Source organism: Meleagris gallopavo, chromosome Z (genome assembly GCF_905368555.1).
Source record: "Meleagris gallopavo chromosome Z, MGAL_WU_HG_1.1, whole genome shotgun sequence".
NCBI lineage: Eukaryota > Metazoa > Chordata > Aves > Galliformes > Phasianidae > Meleagris > Meleagris gallopavo.
The window spans coordinates 31,262,380-31,277,812 of NC_139435.1; the positions used below are offsets into that span (position 1 = coordinate 31,262,380).

The window sequence follows — 15,433 nt, forward strand, 5'->3', positions numbered from 1 at the left end:
AACCTTCGGATGGTGAATGAAAGTAAATTTCTACTGGACCCCGGCATCCTGCTGCTTATCTCTGTGTCCACCATGCTTGACATACGGCAGCAGTTACAGGGCCACTCAAGGCTGCAGCATGGCAGAGCTGGGCCCCAGAAGCACTCATTCTGGGTGAGTCACTGTGCTGCATTTCAGTACCTCATCGTGACAGTCAAAGATCATCTAGTGAAACAATCTTTCATAAACTCACCAGAACCTCCCAGCTCTTAGGAAGAGAGGATTATAAATGTCTAAAGTAGTTCTGTTGAGGGAACTTGAAAGTATTAGAAACACCATGGAAGAAAGGAGCTTCAGTTCAAAGAAGTGTTTTGACTACTTGTTAGGAACCTTCAGCACACTAAAGCATGCTGTTTTCTTAATCTTAGTGTCCTCTCCTGACAGCTCAGAATGGCTTTTTCTGGCTAGAAGGCCCTGGGTTACCCAAATATCTTGCCCAGGGTCACTCTGAAGAAGCCACAACCACCGGCCTAGCTGGGTGGTCTTCTGTGTTCCTTGGTCTGTGTCCTTCTTCCTGGGGTCTCTGGTGCGCCTGAGGATGTCATGGAGCTGACAGTGACTTCACAGTTCCCTTAGTAACAGTAGCAGATGCCTGGTTTGCATCTCCAGAGGATGATGTAAGGACATGAGTGGCTCTGGTCCCAGCATGCTGAATGCCATTAAATTAGCACTGCATGACTGGCAGTGCTTTGGCCCTTGCCTCCTCACATTCTTGATGGCCTGGGCTGCCCTGTGTTGTTTGCTCAACTTCTCCAAAAAAGGCCATCAGGTAGGAGAAAGGCTCCAGGTCAGCCATTCCCAGGGAGCCTTGCAGGATAAGGGTTTGGGAGCAGGCAGGGACTCACATTCACCACTGAATGGGGCATGAGCCTCTTGGTGGGTTCAGCTGGGGTCAGGGTCACTGGAGTCATAATGAGGTTCAGCAGAGCTGAGTGCAAGGTGCTGCATGTGGGTCAGGACAATCCCCAGTGTGTGTACAGACTAAGAAAAGTAACCGAAAGAAGCCCTATATAGAGGGACCTGGGTGTTCTGGTGAACAAAAAGTTTCACATGAGCTAGCAGTGTGCCCTTGCAGCCCAGAGTGCCCAGCATATCCTGATCTACATCGAAAGAATCATGGTCAGCAGAGTGAGGGAAGTGATTATTCCCAACCTGCTCTCCCCTTGGGAGGTCCTATCTGGAGTAATGCCTCCAGGCCTGTGGTCCTCAGCACAAGAAAGACATGAAGTTATTGTAGGGGAATGCAGCTCACATAGAAGATCATAGGGCTGGAGCATCTCTACTACAGAGAAAAGTTGAGGGATCTGGTATTGTTTCATCTGAATATGTGGTAGCCTGATCTGGTGGGTGACATCCCTGTGCAATGCAGAGTGTTGGAAATATATGATTTTCAAGGTTTGTTTCAAGATAAGCCATTCTATGACTCTTTGATTCTGTAATTCTATGAATGCTGCTTTCTTCTAGCAGGTCAGGAGCTGGCACAGGACATGGTGCATGAGTACACAGGAATCAGGTAAAGTTTTCTTGGCCTACTGGGGCCCCAGTGTTGTGCAGGGCTTAGCTGCATGCATGCTAGAGGCAGCATGGCCCAGTCTTTAACTATCAGCTGGCCACCAGACCTGGACTTAAGGCTGGAGGCCTGGAATGCTCTTGTTCATGGAGCCTCACATCCCCCATCTTTTGCAGTTGGCGAGGTGCACACAGACCTAGGTGAGCTTGGTCTGCTCTCCTTGGATGGCAGGCCACTGGGCCAGTTCTTGTGTTACAGACGTGACTGTGAGCACTGCAGCCAGGCCATTTGGAAGAGGCTGTTGTGGCACCATGCCAGATGGGCCAGAATGAGGGCATTCCACCATCTGCACTCCTCTTCGTCTTCAAACTCCAGCACCTCTTGCAGGGATGCGAATACAGCCAGCTCATCCCATTCCTCAACCAGAAGGAATTTGGCCACCCAAATTAACCTACCCTCTGTTGAACTCTTGTGCCAGTCAGAGCTGAGAAAACTGAGGAAATTCCATCTCGAGCACACAGTGATATATCAAAAATTGATGGCAATGCAGGGGCCAGCTGACACAATCACCTTTAATCTTGGACTTCTCAGCCAGGCCCACCAGCTTATTGAGACAGAACCCGTGCAGCCAATGAGAGATGCTTGCCACTGGACTGGATCACTCCCTACCGTGGTTTCCACTGCTGATAAGGACGTCAATCTGCCCACTGGAGTGGATTCTCATCATGTGTCAAGGCTAGAACAAGGACTGGACTTCTGGAAGCTTCTGAATATCCTGAGGAAGTCTGAAGAGACCAAACTGAGTGCCTTCCCTACCATTGTGCAGAAGTCACACAAGATGCACACACACAGGATAGCAGTTTCCACAGCTAACACACCACACCACTCCAGCACTGTCCCCATCTACTTCTGTTCACGGGAGGGTCTGTTCCTGAAAGAAGAGGTGCAGGAGGCCCTGGAGCTCCACATCCGTGCAAAGAAACTGCACCACCAGTGGGGCTTGCCTGGGAGGTTGCTGGCAACACCTCAGGCATAGCCAACATCCGCATGACTGCAGTGTGCAGTACTCCACACACATTACCACTCTTGGCATCTGAGAATGGGCACCACGTAAGATGTCAGGTGGAAACAAACTCCTGCTGCCTGCACTGCGAAGGGAGAGGCCTCCCCATTGAAAATGTCCTCCTGATTTTTCCTATTCCTATTAAAAATATTAAAGCCATTCCTCTCAAATCTGGGTATTTATTACAGGCCACCAGGCTAGGATGAGAAAGCTGATGAGGCCTTCTACACATAGCTGTATTTAGACTCACAATTACAGGCATTAGTTTTCATAGCCACCACCTGATATTTGTTAGACATATTCCAGACACACTCAGTCTAAGGAATTCCTGCAATTTGTTGAATATAACTTTCTGACACAGGTGGTAGAGAACCCAGCAAGGAAAGATGTGCTGCTGGACCTTTTTCTTCCGAACAGCAAAGGACTGGGGAAGTCTGGGATGCAGTGATCTCAAGATAGTAGAGTGGAGTTCAAGATTTTGTGTGGAAGAAGCAAGGCAATAAGTAGGACTGAAGTCCTGGACTCCAAGAAAGCCAACTTTGTCCCATTCAAGAACCTAGTTAATGGTATCCCATGGGTTAGAAAGTTGGAAGAAAATGTGACCTATGAGCGCTGATCAAAATTTAAGAATCACTTTTGCATGCTTAGAATTGGTGCATCTCTAAGGGTAAGAAGTTGAGCAAAAAATGTAATAATGAGCAAGGGCTCATGTACAAACTCAAAGAGAAGACCATGAAATGTGGAGAAAGGGTCCAGTCATTAGGAAAGAAAATTGGAATATTGTCAGGTTTGCAGGGATGCAACCAGGAAGGCTAAGGCTCACTTGTAATTAAATCTGGCAATTAATTAAATCTGACTAGACTGGGGAAGAGCAGAGGATGTTGTTTACCTTAACTTCAGCAAGGCATTTGATGCTGTTTCCCACAATATCCTTGTCATGAAACTTAAGAGTGTGGGATAGGTGTGCAGACAGAGGTGGATTGAGAACTGGCTGACTGGCAGAGCTCAGGGGGTCATCACTGGTGGCACAGAGTCTAGTTGGAGTCTTTTATTAAGTGGTGTTCCCCTGAGGTTGATGCTGGATCTGTCTTGTTCAACATCTTCATCAACTACTTGGATGAAAGGACAGAGCTCACCCTCAACAAGTTTGCTGATGATACAAAGCTGAGAGGAGTGTCTGATATAGCTCCTTTAATGGTGTACGACCAGAGCACCATACAAGCAGCCAGTACATAGGGAACTTAGCTCCAGAAAAAATGCATTGAGTAAATATAGTAAAAGGAAGTCAAGAATTGGGGACAAAGGCTGCTAAACTTACCAGAAACTGTAAAAACAATTTCCCAATAAACTCAATGAGATCAGAGGGGTGTTTCATGTCTGTTCATGTCAGTATATCCAAGGTTAATTGTGTCTCCTTGTTTCTTTTATTCATAAGCTGTATTACATGCTGTGGAAAAATGCAGACTTTGTACTTCAAGACTTGAACCAATATTCCTTATTCCCTTTTTTTTTTTTAAACAGGAGTAAAAAGCAAAGAAAGAATTGGGGCAGTTTTATGTTTTAGCTCTCCCCTGGATGTATATCCTCATGCATTTGGAAGTCCAGAGTCACGGTCATTCATATCTGTGAGACACTCTTACCATATACAGAAGGGAAAGGAGAATGTTCTTCCTTTAGACTAATTAAGAAAGTGCATGGAGAAAATACTTTGGCCATCAGAATACACCTGGAGTACAGCGTCTTATTCTGGGGACCCAGCACAAGAAAGACATCGAGCTGTTGGAGTGGGTCCAGAGGAAGGTCACAAAGATCAGAGGGCTGGAGCACCTCTGCTAGGACAGGCTGAGAGAGCTGGAGCTTTTCAGAATGAAGAGAATGCTCCAGTGGACCGAGAGACTTTTTATAAGGCTGTTTTTAGTGACAGGATGAGAGGGAAATGGCTTTAAACCAGAGGGTAGATTTAAGCTAGATATTAGGAAGAAATTCTTTGCAGTGAGGATGGTGACTGGAAGAGGTTGCCTAAAGAGGTTGTGAATGCCCCCTCCCTGGAGGCATTCAAGACCAGGCTGGATGGGGCACTGGGCAGCCTGGTGTAATGGGAGGTGTCCCTGCATACAGCAGGGGAGTTGGAACTAGATGATCTTAAAGATCCTTTCCCACTCAAACCATTCTATGATTCTATGATTCTATGAAACCTAGTAGTATATATCTAGAAACAAAATCTTTGTGTTGCTTTTCCCCTTTCAGTCCTCTCTTTGGATGGTGCACTTGGGACAGAGATTACTAGTATGTACTCCAATTACAAATGAAGACAGCTGTCCTGCTAATTAAATTGCATACGTCATAAGAACAGTTATTAAAGTGTCCAGAAACTCACAGCACCTTCTGCCATTAGCAGAAAATAACTAGTGAGATTGTATCTTTCCCTAATAAATTTCAGTTAAAGCTCTATTTTAATTAGAAATCCCAGGAGAATTAGGACCAATTCATTCTTGTTCTGCATGTGGTTGAGCTGATCACAATCCAAGAAATGGAATAAGTCTGAACAAAAGACTGCAAAATAAACATGTGCAGGCAGCTCTGGATTATCTAATGTTAGATTACCAGAGCCTAGTGCCACAAATAAGAAATGTGGTCCATTCTCTCAGGCTCTGCTCTCCATGTTATTTCTTATGCATTGTTCTGGACAAGAATCAGTTGAAAAGCTCTTCTTTTTCCCCAGAAGCTGCTATATCAAATATGCAATTTTTGCCTAATTTACATACACTTTGTATAATCTATGCCTCTGTTTTTATAAAGCTTTCTCTATTTCAACCTCAACCATATTCTCTAGAATGATTGAGTCAACTGTTTCTTTTTCAGAATTATTTTAATTAACTTTTATTTACAGTCCATTAGCAAATGGCTTCAGATTGAGTATATGAGAATCGTTTTCTCAGTCCTAGTTGCCATCCACATTCATTTTCCTGAAAGTTGACAGGTGCATTCCGTACTACTTAAAAAACAGAGGAGAGAACTGAATTTGCTGTGTTGCTGGTGTAGGATCACCATGCATCTCAAACTTTTTCTGCTTGGTCTGTGTAGATAAATGAAAGCTAAATCCACGCAGGTTAAAGAAGATAAAACAACACAGACAAGAGAAACAGAGTCTCTATGCAGTTTGTTCTTCTGCATCAAAAGCATGCCATAGTTACTCAGTTCCTCATCATTACCAGAAAATGGTGTGAAAATGGATAGCCTTGGTGTAATAGACAGCACTAATCACATCAAATTTGCTCTGTAGAACAGAAAAAAGTAGTCGATAGCCAGCTGCCATTGACAGATTCATTCCAGAGGCTGCACATTTGGATCCTGCAGCTGCCAAGCTGGTAGTGACTGATTGCTTCCAACAGTGTAGTAATCGAAGGTGAAGTAAGAGAAGCAGTACCATCTCACTTTGATCAGTGATATGGAAAAAAATACAGTTAATATTTAAAAATGTACAAATGTACTTTTTTTTTTCTGTTTTCTCAGCATCCCCATGTACAAATTTGCTTATTAACATGAGAATGTCTAAAGGTCTTAAACATATAGAACTCAGAATAATGAAGAATATTTTTTCTTTTTTCTTTTTCTTTTTTTTTTTCTAGACCATTTTCAATTAGAAGAAAACAGGAAACCTCATTATCTGTCTGACAAACTCCATTGCTGGACATGGTCTGAATATGTTTCCTCTTCTCTTGGCCCTTGCTTTTGCTCATTTCCTTATACTCAGAAAAACACTAATGAACCTCACGCATTTCAAATTAAAAATCAACATTATTTGGCAAAAGTTTATAGCTAAAATATAAGTAAGAATTAAAAATTATTTAGTTCCATTAATTTCCATTAAATAAAAAGCTAATGCAAAAGAAACAAAACAATTTCTCTTTGGTGAATCCATGCTGACTACTCCTGGGTACAGTATCTAGAACAAATTGTTCCATCACCTTTCCAGGGACAAATGTGAGGCTAACTGGTCTATAGTTTCCTGGATCTTCCTACTTTCCCTTTTCAAAGACTGAAGTGGCAGCCTTCAGACACCTATCCCATTTGCCAATACCTTTCAAAGATGATCGAGAGCAGTTCAGCTATCACATCTGCCATTTATTTCAGCACATGTGAGTAAATCCCATTGGGGTCAGACTTGTGTGCCCTGATTTTGGCTTGATATTCTCTGATCAGATTCTTCTCAGTGAATGGCAAGCCTTCCTTTCCCCACACTCTCTCTATTACTTCCAGGATTAGGGATTGCTGAGGGCTAGTCTGAGCATGAAAGACAGAAGCAAAAAAGGCATTCAGAATCTCTACCTTCTCAGTGTCTCCTGTTACCAGCACATCCACCTCATTTATTAGGGGACCCACACTTTTCCATAGTCTTCCTTTTACTGCTGACATATTTCAAGAAACCTTTCTTGCTATCCTTTACATTCTTTGCAAGGTTCATTTTCAAGAGGGTGTTAGACTTCCTTACTGTATCCCTGCAGGCCCTGACAACATTACTATGTTCTTACTAGATGGACACATCCTTTTCCCACATTTCATGGATCTTTCCTTTTAGTTTATCCATGAGTTTCTTGCTCATCTAAGCAGGTCTCCTGCCACCTTTTCCTGATATCCTACTCTTAGGGATGCACTGATCTTGGGCTCAGAAGAAGTGGTGTTGAAGAGCCAGCCAGCTCTCATGGGCCTTTTATTTTCTAACTCTCTAGCCCAAGGGATACTTCCAAGTAGGTCTTTAAGGAGGTCAAAGTCAGCTCTCCTGAAACGCAGGGTAGCATTCCTACTTCCTACTTTCCTTCTTCCACACAAGATAATGAACTCCGCCATCTCATGATTGCCACATCCCAAACTGCCCCCAACCTTCATTTCCCCAGTCAGCCCTACCTTGTTAGTAAAAACAAGGTCAAGTAGCACACCTCTCCTGATCAGCTCCCCCACCACCTGTATCAGAAATTTATCATCAACGAATTGCAGGAACTGTCTGGACCTTGTGTTGCTGCTTATCTAACAAATATTAGGATGGTTGAAGTCCCTCATAAGAACCAACTCTGAGAATTGATGAGACCACTTCCAGATGTTTGTAGAATGTCTCATCAACATCCTCCACCAAATGTTTTTTGAAGATTTGTGATTTTTTAAATTTTTTCTGTATCAAAGCATTTCTCCCAATATAAATTAATCATATCTAGAGATTATCAATATATTTTGACTGAAAGACATGTACCTCTGCAAAATAAACTTATACTCTCAAATATTTGTGTCTTGGAAACTGACAGGTGTTCTCAGTGTTACTGAAATACAGCCATTCTGTTGCATTATCAAAGTTTTGAATCACATGTATGTTTTGAAATGAGAGTACAGTTTTCAATAATATCCTGAATGATCAGAGGAATCAGTAGGTCTTTGAAGGTAGTTGTGAATGGTTAGTTGGAACTTACCTAGTCACTAATAATATTCAGAATTTGTTTAATCTCTCAGTGATGTCAACATCTGTAAGATTACACTCTACAGATTACACATACTGCATCTAGGTGTGTTTGTATCTTTGCAGTGATCTTACTTTACACTGTTACATCCATCATGCCCCTACATATACGCTGAATAATACTTAGCATTTTTAGGATACTTTAGAGGCATTAATTTATGTTTACAGTGCCAATGCATGCAGTGTATGGATGGAAGTGTTCAAAATGAAGACAATGACATAGACTAGGAAGCACCACAGAGTCCTGATCTAATTTAACCAGGGCTCCATACTAAATCAGTGGATATGACAATAATGCTGACTATAGACACAGAATTATGGCAATTTAACTTCATAAAAGTAGAAATTTAGAAATAAGTTTGAGCTGCTATATGTACATATGCAGTATGCATTTCATTTCAATTTATTTCATTTCACTGAACTGATTCCCAATATTCAAGAGCATAGTAATTATGAATCAGCTTTATTATCACCACAGACACTTGAGGTAGGGAAATGCTATCCTTATTTAAGAATAAATGTGAATAAACTATATGATGTATCTCAGGCCAGCCAGCATCAGTGGCATAAAGTGGGGATTTTGTATCTTCAGAATCTCAGTACAACAATTCGCCTAGATCAAAGACTACTTTTTAATACTTAAGGAAATTGGCTTTTTTGTTCTGATTTTTTGTTTGTTTGTTTGTTTATGAATTAATGGAGATGATGAAAGATGTTGGTTTCATTGTATGGGTAATTTTCTATAATAGCAGTAGTTAATAGCTAATGTGAAACTTGGAGTGGACAATGCTTGTGATGATCTTAGCTTAAGGAGAGGAAGGCTTAAAATGGAGTAGCATCTCAAAAACTGCTTAATCAAAAAACATGGTAAAAGTAACACAAAGAAGTACTGCTAAGTGGATTCTATGTGCTGCAGGACTACTCATAGTTTGGAATAAAAAGCTGGATCAAAGAGGTAATTATTGCAGCTGAGATCAAGCAAGAACAAAGCCTGTGAGCTCCTTTAGATAACAGATGCTAAGACCGGGATATCTTGTTTCCATCAGTGGAATATGAATATACATAGCAGATTAGGTGGGGGTAACAAACTTGTCCATGGCAGGTTGTGTTTTTTTCCTACCAATCCTAGTACATTTAGGAATGTTGACTGTGAACCTGTAGCCAATGTTCCTCACTTATTTTTGAAACGTTAATATCTGTAAAGACATCTTGAAGTATCCTGAAAGAGCAGACCAATACTGTCTCAGATATCACCTTTCAGTTCTCTGCATTCATACTGTAAGTCATAATAGTGCCAGTTCTGATTGCTTGCTTTATCTCCTTCCAGACATTTATTTTTCCTACATAAAAGATATGACCTTACCAAAATCTGAAGAACATGAGGAAGTCAATGTTTAGAATCACCATCAGCTGTTCCTATTTGGTCCAAAACAATGAAAGACATCCTCCAGGGGATCGGCCACAGTATTTTTTTAATCTACTATAGGGTAGAAATATCTCTGCTGGAGGCAGTTCTGGTCCTGTCTTCACTTATGGTTATATATGCAGTTGACATTCACTCACAAATGAAACACTACTGGCAACAGCTTTACACTAAATATTTTCAGCCACCTTTCCCAACAACATAGCATGAAGCAAAATGTAGCTAATGAGTCTCCATGGTTTCTCGTCTGCTTCAAAGGCCATCTGCCTGACCCACTTGATTAACAGCAATTCTTCTCTATATCAGTATTTTGTTTTTTCTTTCAAGTAGTTGTTAAAGATTGTGTCCTTCCTGCTGCAGGCAAATAAGAAAAATAGGGATTATTTTGAAGAGGTGTCATTTGAAGAAGAAAGTTTAAACCCATGTGTTCATTTCATCATCACCTGATTTAGATTATCATATTCTACAACATGAAGGCCATCACCTATCTTCACAGACTATGAAGCAGCTTCTGTTGTGCATCTGTACCAATGCAGTAAGCTCAGTGGCATACTTCTTTAACAAGACTTCTTTAACATGATTTTAACAAGAAGTTTGTCTTTTGCCTTTTTTTTTCTTTTTCATTTGTTATATTGTTGATCTTACTATACTACCCTATAGATTACGTCTTAAACTATGTTTATGATGAGGAGAATGACAGTAAAAATGTTGCATATGAAAAAAACCTGCTTCATTTTTGCACTGAATTATAGATGCTTTGTTTTTTGTGAACATAAACAAATCTTTTCCTCTATATTTAACAGAAATTGATGCAGATATGACATGATAAGCTTGTTTCTTTCATAGTCTATGTATTAGCACAATTGTTTTTTAACTGTTGAGAATCTTTGTTTAATACAGATAAAGCAATTTAATTAGAGCAAAAAACGATTTATTCTTCAACTTCTCTCTACAGACATATTTTCTTTTTTAAAGTAGCCAACCATGTTTGGCTACAAATGGTATGCATATTCAGTAGTAAAATATTATCTTCCACTCTGTGAGAAACGTGTAGGGATGCAACTGATTTCAAACAGAATGGATCTCACTTTAAAAATGTTAGAGGGACTGCTTTCATCACGTTGCTTATGAGAACAAACTCCATATTTAGAACGGTATGGTGAGGGTTGTGTAGGACATTCAGTTATCCTTTTAAGTCTCTTTATATAACTGTGCTTGTGGTGAACAAAGAAAACCTCTGTGTATTTCAAATACACATATGACATTAAATCAGCTCCAGAGAGCTGGCTTATTACTCCTTGTTACCCAGCAGTGACTTCAGACAGCAAAAAGACCAAAATGGAGTATAGAAAATCAATGACTTTGCTGTAGCAATACTCCACAAGATGTTGTGCAATATTCCTACCCTGTTTCTTTGACAAGGCAGGGTGCTTAGACTGACTCGCAAGGACATCTAATCTGAAACAGATTTCCTTACTGTTCAACACTCATTGTAGAATGACTCACAAGAAAATTACTCATTAGTTCCAGCAACCTGCTTTTATTTTTATTTCTGTCCCTAGTCACCTTCTTTTCCATCATGTCATTACTCCCTGTAACAAGTTATGCTGCCTGGAACACGCTGCAAGTTTTAGCAGTGCCAGCATGACATACCAGAACAACCAAAATTATAGCTTGAAATTATCATTGGAGCTAACTCTAGCAAGTGACATTCTTGCTGGTGTAAAACTTTCAGAAAATTCAGAGTATCTATCTTGTCTTAGATAGTCAGCACTTGTTATGTTGATGGTTTGTTTGTATTTTTTAAAGCTAAGTTTAAAATTTAAAGAAAGAATGCTTCTTGGATTTCAGTTATCCCAGTTCTATCTCCAGTGACAGTTTTTAGTTCTTGGAAAGGAATTTGCTGTTTGAAGTACGCACAGTAAACTCTGTAAACCATTTTTAGAAAGCGGAACAGATAAAAAACCTTGTAAACTTAGGACTATACATGCAGAACAATACTTCTCATGAGATACTTCAACCATTCTGAATTTTAAGGTTTGTCCAAAAAAAGAAGATGAATCTCTAGTGCTAATTAATAACTGTCAAAAACATTTATTTGTCTGTGGGGATGCTCTTCCAAATTTCAACAACTGTTCTGGGAATTTTCTGTCTTAAAAGTGTTCAGTAGATATCTGGTGCAGGGGATGTGATCTCTGCCCTGATTAGTGAAGGCTTCTACCTTTCAGCAAAACTGTTTAGGTGTGTATTATTACATTTACCTTGAGGCATGTAAATATCACACCCAGTTCCTTTGCAACCTGAGCCTTAACTGAAAAAGAAATAAAATGCCCTTCAAGAAGGAAGAGGGCTGGATTTTTACTGGAAAGTAATATCTTCAGGGAAATGCACATATAAGTAACTTTCCGTTCTCAAGGCAAGTGCAGTCTCCATTTGATTACATGTGAATAAAAAGACTCTTGAATCAAAGTAGTTATTACATTTTGAATTTTTCCTCTAAAAGTGTTTGCAAACTGAGCCTGATGGAAGAATTGCATTCCTTTATTTTAACTTTTCTCAATGTACTAAGGAACTGTTTTGGTCTACCAGCTCTCTTGATATGCGCTAAAGAAAAGCATTTATGCAAGCATTTAATCTTGAATCCAGTGTTCAGTTTGTGCAGATGATTATGTGTGCAGTCTCTATTCCTAGCTGTGAGACTTTTATCTTATGAGCAGAAACAGTGGCAAGGGAAAAAAAGGAAAAAAACAATAATAAGAAAGAAAAAAGAAGAAGAAACCTCGAGAGAGAGGAGAGAAGAAAACCCACTTTAAAAGGAGAGAACAGTCAATAAAACAATCCGGAAAATTTTTGGTACTTAAAATCATTTTCCTGTACGTTTTTAAACAGAACAGGTTTTATATTTGCCTATATACAAGAATGCCAGGTTTAAAAATACTTGATATCTCTTTCCCAACAAGAGAAAAATATAAACCAAATTTATTAGCTGCTTAATAGAGTTTATGATCTCTTTTCTCATCACATTCCAGAGGAATAAATTGGGAATATGAAGATTAGATACAACTAGGGACTTCAACAAAAACAACAGAAAATACCTGTATTTGCCTAGAAAAATGTTCAAAGACAGGACAGGATTCACTTTTACCTCAGCATTTCAGAGGAGAATAAATTATTTGGGGCTTGTTTTTTCGTTGTTATTGTTTTTGTTTTATCTTTTTTTTAAAATACATTTCTGGGCTTATAGTCAAATACTAATTTATTAGTTTGGGCAGTTAAGTATGCAGCCTAATTTAAGATGTTATAAGCATCTACAGGTTGTGATGAAATAAATGAATTCTCTCAGAACAATTAGTGGTTAACTGTAAGCATCTACATTTATAAATGTTGACCTGTTTCCATGTGGCAGGTTTAAATACAGCACCAGTCACATGTTCTTTATTTATTTCTTAATTTTAAATATTTACTGATTACTGCTAAATATATGCTAAATGCTAGAACAACCACAAAATCTACTCTGTAGACTTTTCTCAGTGTTAAAACTGTTTAATTTTCTCAACATGTGACTACCAGGAGGAAAAAAAGCAAGAACAACAGTATTGGGAAGCCATGAACCATGTATAACTATCATTATGGAGTATTTTCTTAAGGATTTGAACGTGTGAAAATCAGCAACGTGAAAGAAAGCAGCAACACTACCAGCTTCAGGACAAACAATTCAAGCCCCTTTATTCCTAAAAATCATGAGAATGGCTTCATTATCTGAAGATAAAATAACACTTTTCTTGTAGGAGCTTATATTTCATTATATGATATTTTACAATTTTTTTGTATAAAATCATTTGAATTCTATCTCAATAATTTTGTATTTCTTTAAGACATTTTTTAGCCTTCTGTTTTCATTCAGAAGGTCTCAAAATGAAGTTAACAAAAATCAAAATAGGGCTATTAATTTTTCTTCTAGTTTTATAATACTGTGTAAAAACAACTAAGGAAAAGTTATGTACTAATACTACTAATTCAAATGATTTCACTGCATTTCTATGTTTTTAAAAATGAAGCCCCTGAAATAAATCATATTTACTTTCTTTTTTATGAGTTAATATTTGTACATTTTATTACTCTGATCTGCTATAAATATATACATATATATCAGAAATGTGTATCCTATTAGTTAATATTTGTAACTGTATTACTCTGACTTGCCATAAATATATATGCATACATCACAGAAATTTGTATCAAATAGATGAATCTTTGGGGAAAGAAGCAGAAGGAATGTTGGATTGAAATATAATTACTTTTATATTAATGGCAAAATTTGTTCATTTTAGAAGACATGGTTGTGATTTAAGGTCTGATCCTGTATTATTTTCCCATGGAAAACATTTGATAATAAACAAATTTTGATCATTTAAATAGAGAGTAATTTCTAACTGAATTATGAGCACTGGCATTGTTCAAAGGTATGACACATGAAGATTAGTACAGGAATACTCCTCAGATATTAAGGATACCTTGTGAATTTCCCATCCTGATAGTCAGACACTGTAATACACATTCATATTTTCTTAATATTTCCTAACACTGATTCCTCAGCTTTTGTGGCCTGTGCTCCAGACAGAGCGGGGCTGATGAATCTGCCTTGATGCCATTCCAATGTCACATTCACTGTAAAAGAACCTGACACTTTTTATTTCTTCTCTAGTTCAGAAGTCAAGGGGAAAGATACCTTCAAAGGAGCTGTGAAAGATGTATTTCCACTTGTACTTCAAAAGTAACACACACCACTCCCGATCAATTTGTCTATCATGCCAGCATCACACCAAATACCTTTGCAGCAGTCAGGCTTTTCTTTCACTGCTGCGACAGCATCAGCTAATCCTGGTCATTTTGTAGTACGTGTAGATATTATGCAAGTTTGCTAATATCTCACCCTTGATTGAAATTTTCATCTCATTTGTATTTTTTGTATAGACATATTGTTGTTATAGCTCACATCCTAAGGGATTTCTCTGGTTGCTTCATTGCATACTAAGACCACTTGTGTTATTAAGGGCTACTTATCATTGAATATTAATTTCTATTGGCTATGATGACAACTGTTAAAACTTTTGGAATGTGTGATGGCTGCTGATTTGCTAGTGTGACCTGCAAGAAGAAGGATTATTGTTTCAATATATTATGGACAAGCATCACCAGTAATCAGCACATTTTCAAGTTAACTGTAAAACTATCTACTACTACTTCAGCAGTTGTTTTTGTTTTGGGCTCCTTTAAGAACCCGAGATCCACTGAACCTGCAACAAAATAGAATTTAGTTAGCATGCATGCATGCACAAGTTTCCTTTCTTTCCTTCTTCATTTTTTTTTTTTTTAATTAAGCACTCAGACTTACTTCAAAAGTAGCACAAATATGCAAGTCAACTTTATGATTAATTACTGCAGACTCAAATGCTTTTATTCTTGGTCTTCATGGAGAATCTACTATTTCCACTGAGATTTTTTCAACAACTTTAGCTGTATTTAAAGTTAATGAACTTTTTCAATTAAAGCTTCAGATATTTAGCCTTTGGATAACATTTAGAAGAGCCAGGGTGTATCTAATTATGTTGGGTGAATTCCTAAAAGGCTCTGCATGTATTTCATTCATAGTGATTACATTTTAAGTTGCGGGCACACACTGGACTGGACTTCACTCTAGACTGAGTGCAAAACCCTCTTGTGAAATCATTATGACCAATAGGTCTGAGAGTCCAAGGAATGACTGCACCAGCAAATGCCTTTGAGATCAGGTACAGTATCAGCTATTCTGAGTGGCAGAAAAATCAGGATTCCCATTAGGTAAAAACTATACAAGCAAAAGAAGGCTACGTAAAGTGTAAGGACTTTCTC

At 38.8% G+C, this 15,433-nt stretch overlaps 1 protein-coding gene and 1 long non-coding RNA gene across 5 annotated transcripts in view; one reads left to right on the forward strand and one right to left on the reverse strand.

Moving 5' to 3' along the window:
- Window positions 1-15,433, reverse strand: part of LOC146542192 (uncharacterized) — a 55,527-nt gene that overhangs the window by 37,066 nt on the left and 3,028 nt on the right. The window lies entirely within an intron of this gene.
- Window positions 665-2,600, forward strand: LOC109363970 (uncharacterized). The gene is given in 2 exon segments (XM_085213445.1): window positions 665-808; window positions 1,584-2,600. Coding segments are annotated over 2 exon segments (1,161 nt in total).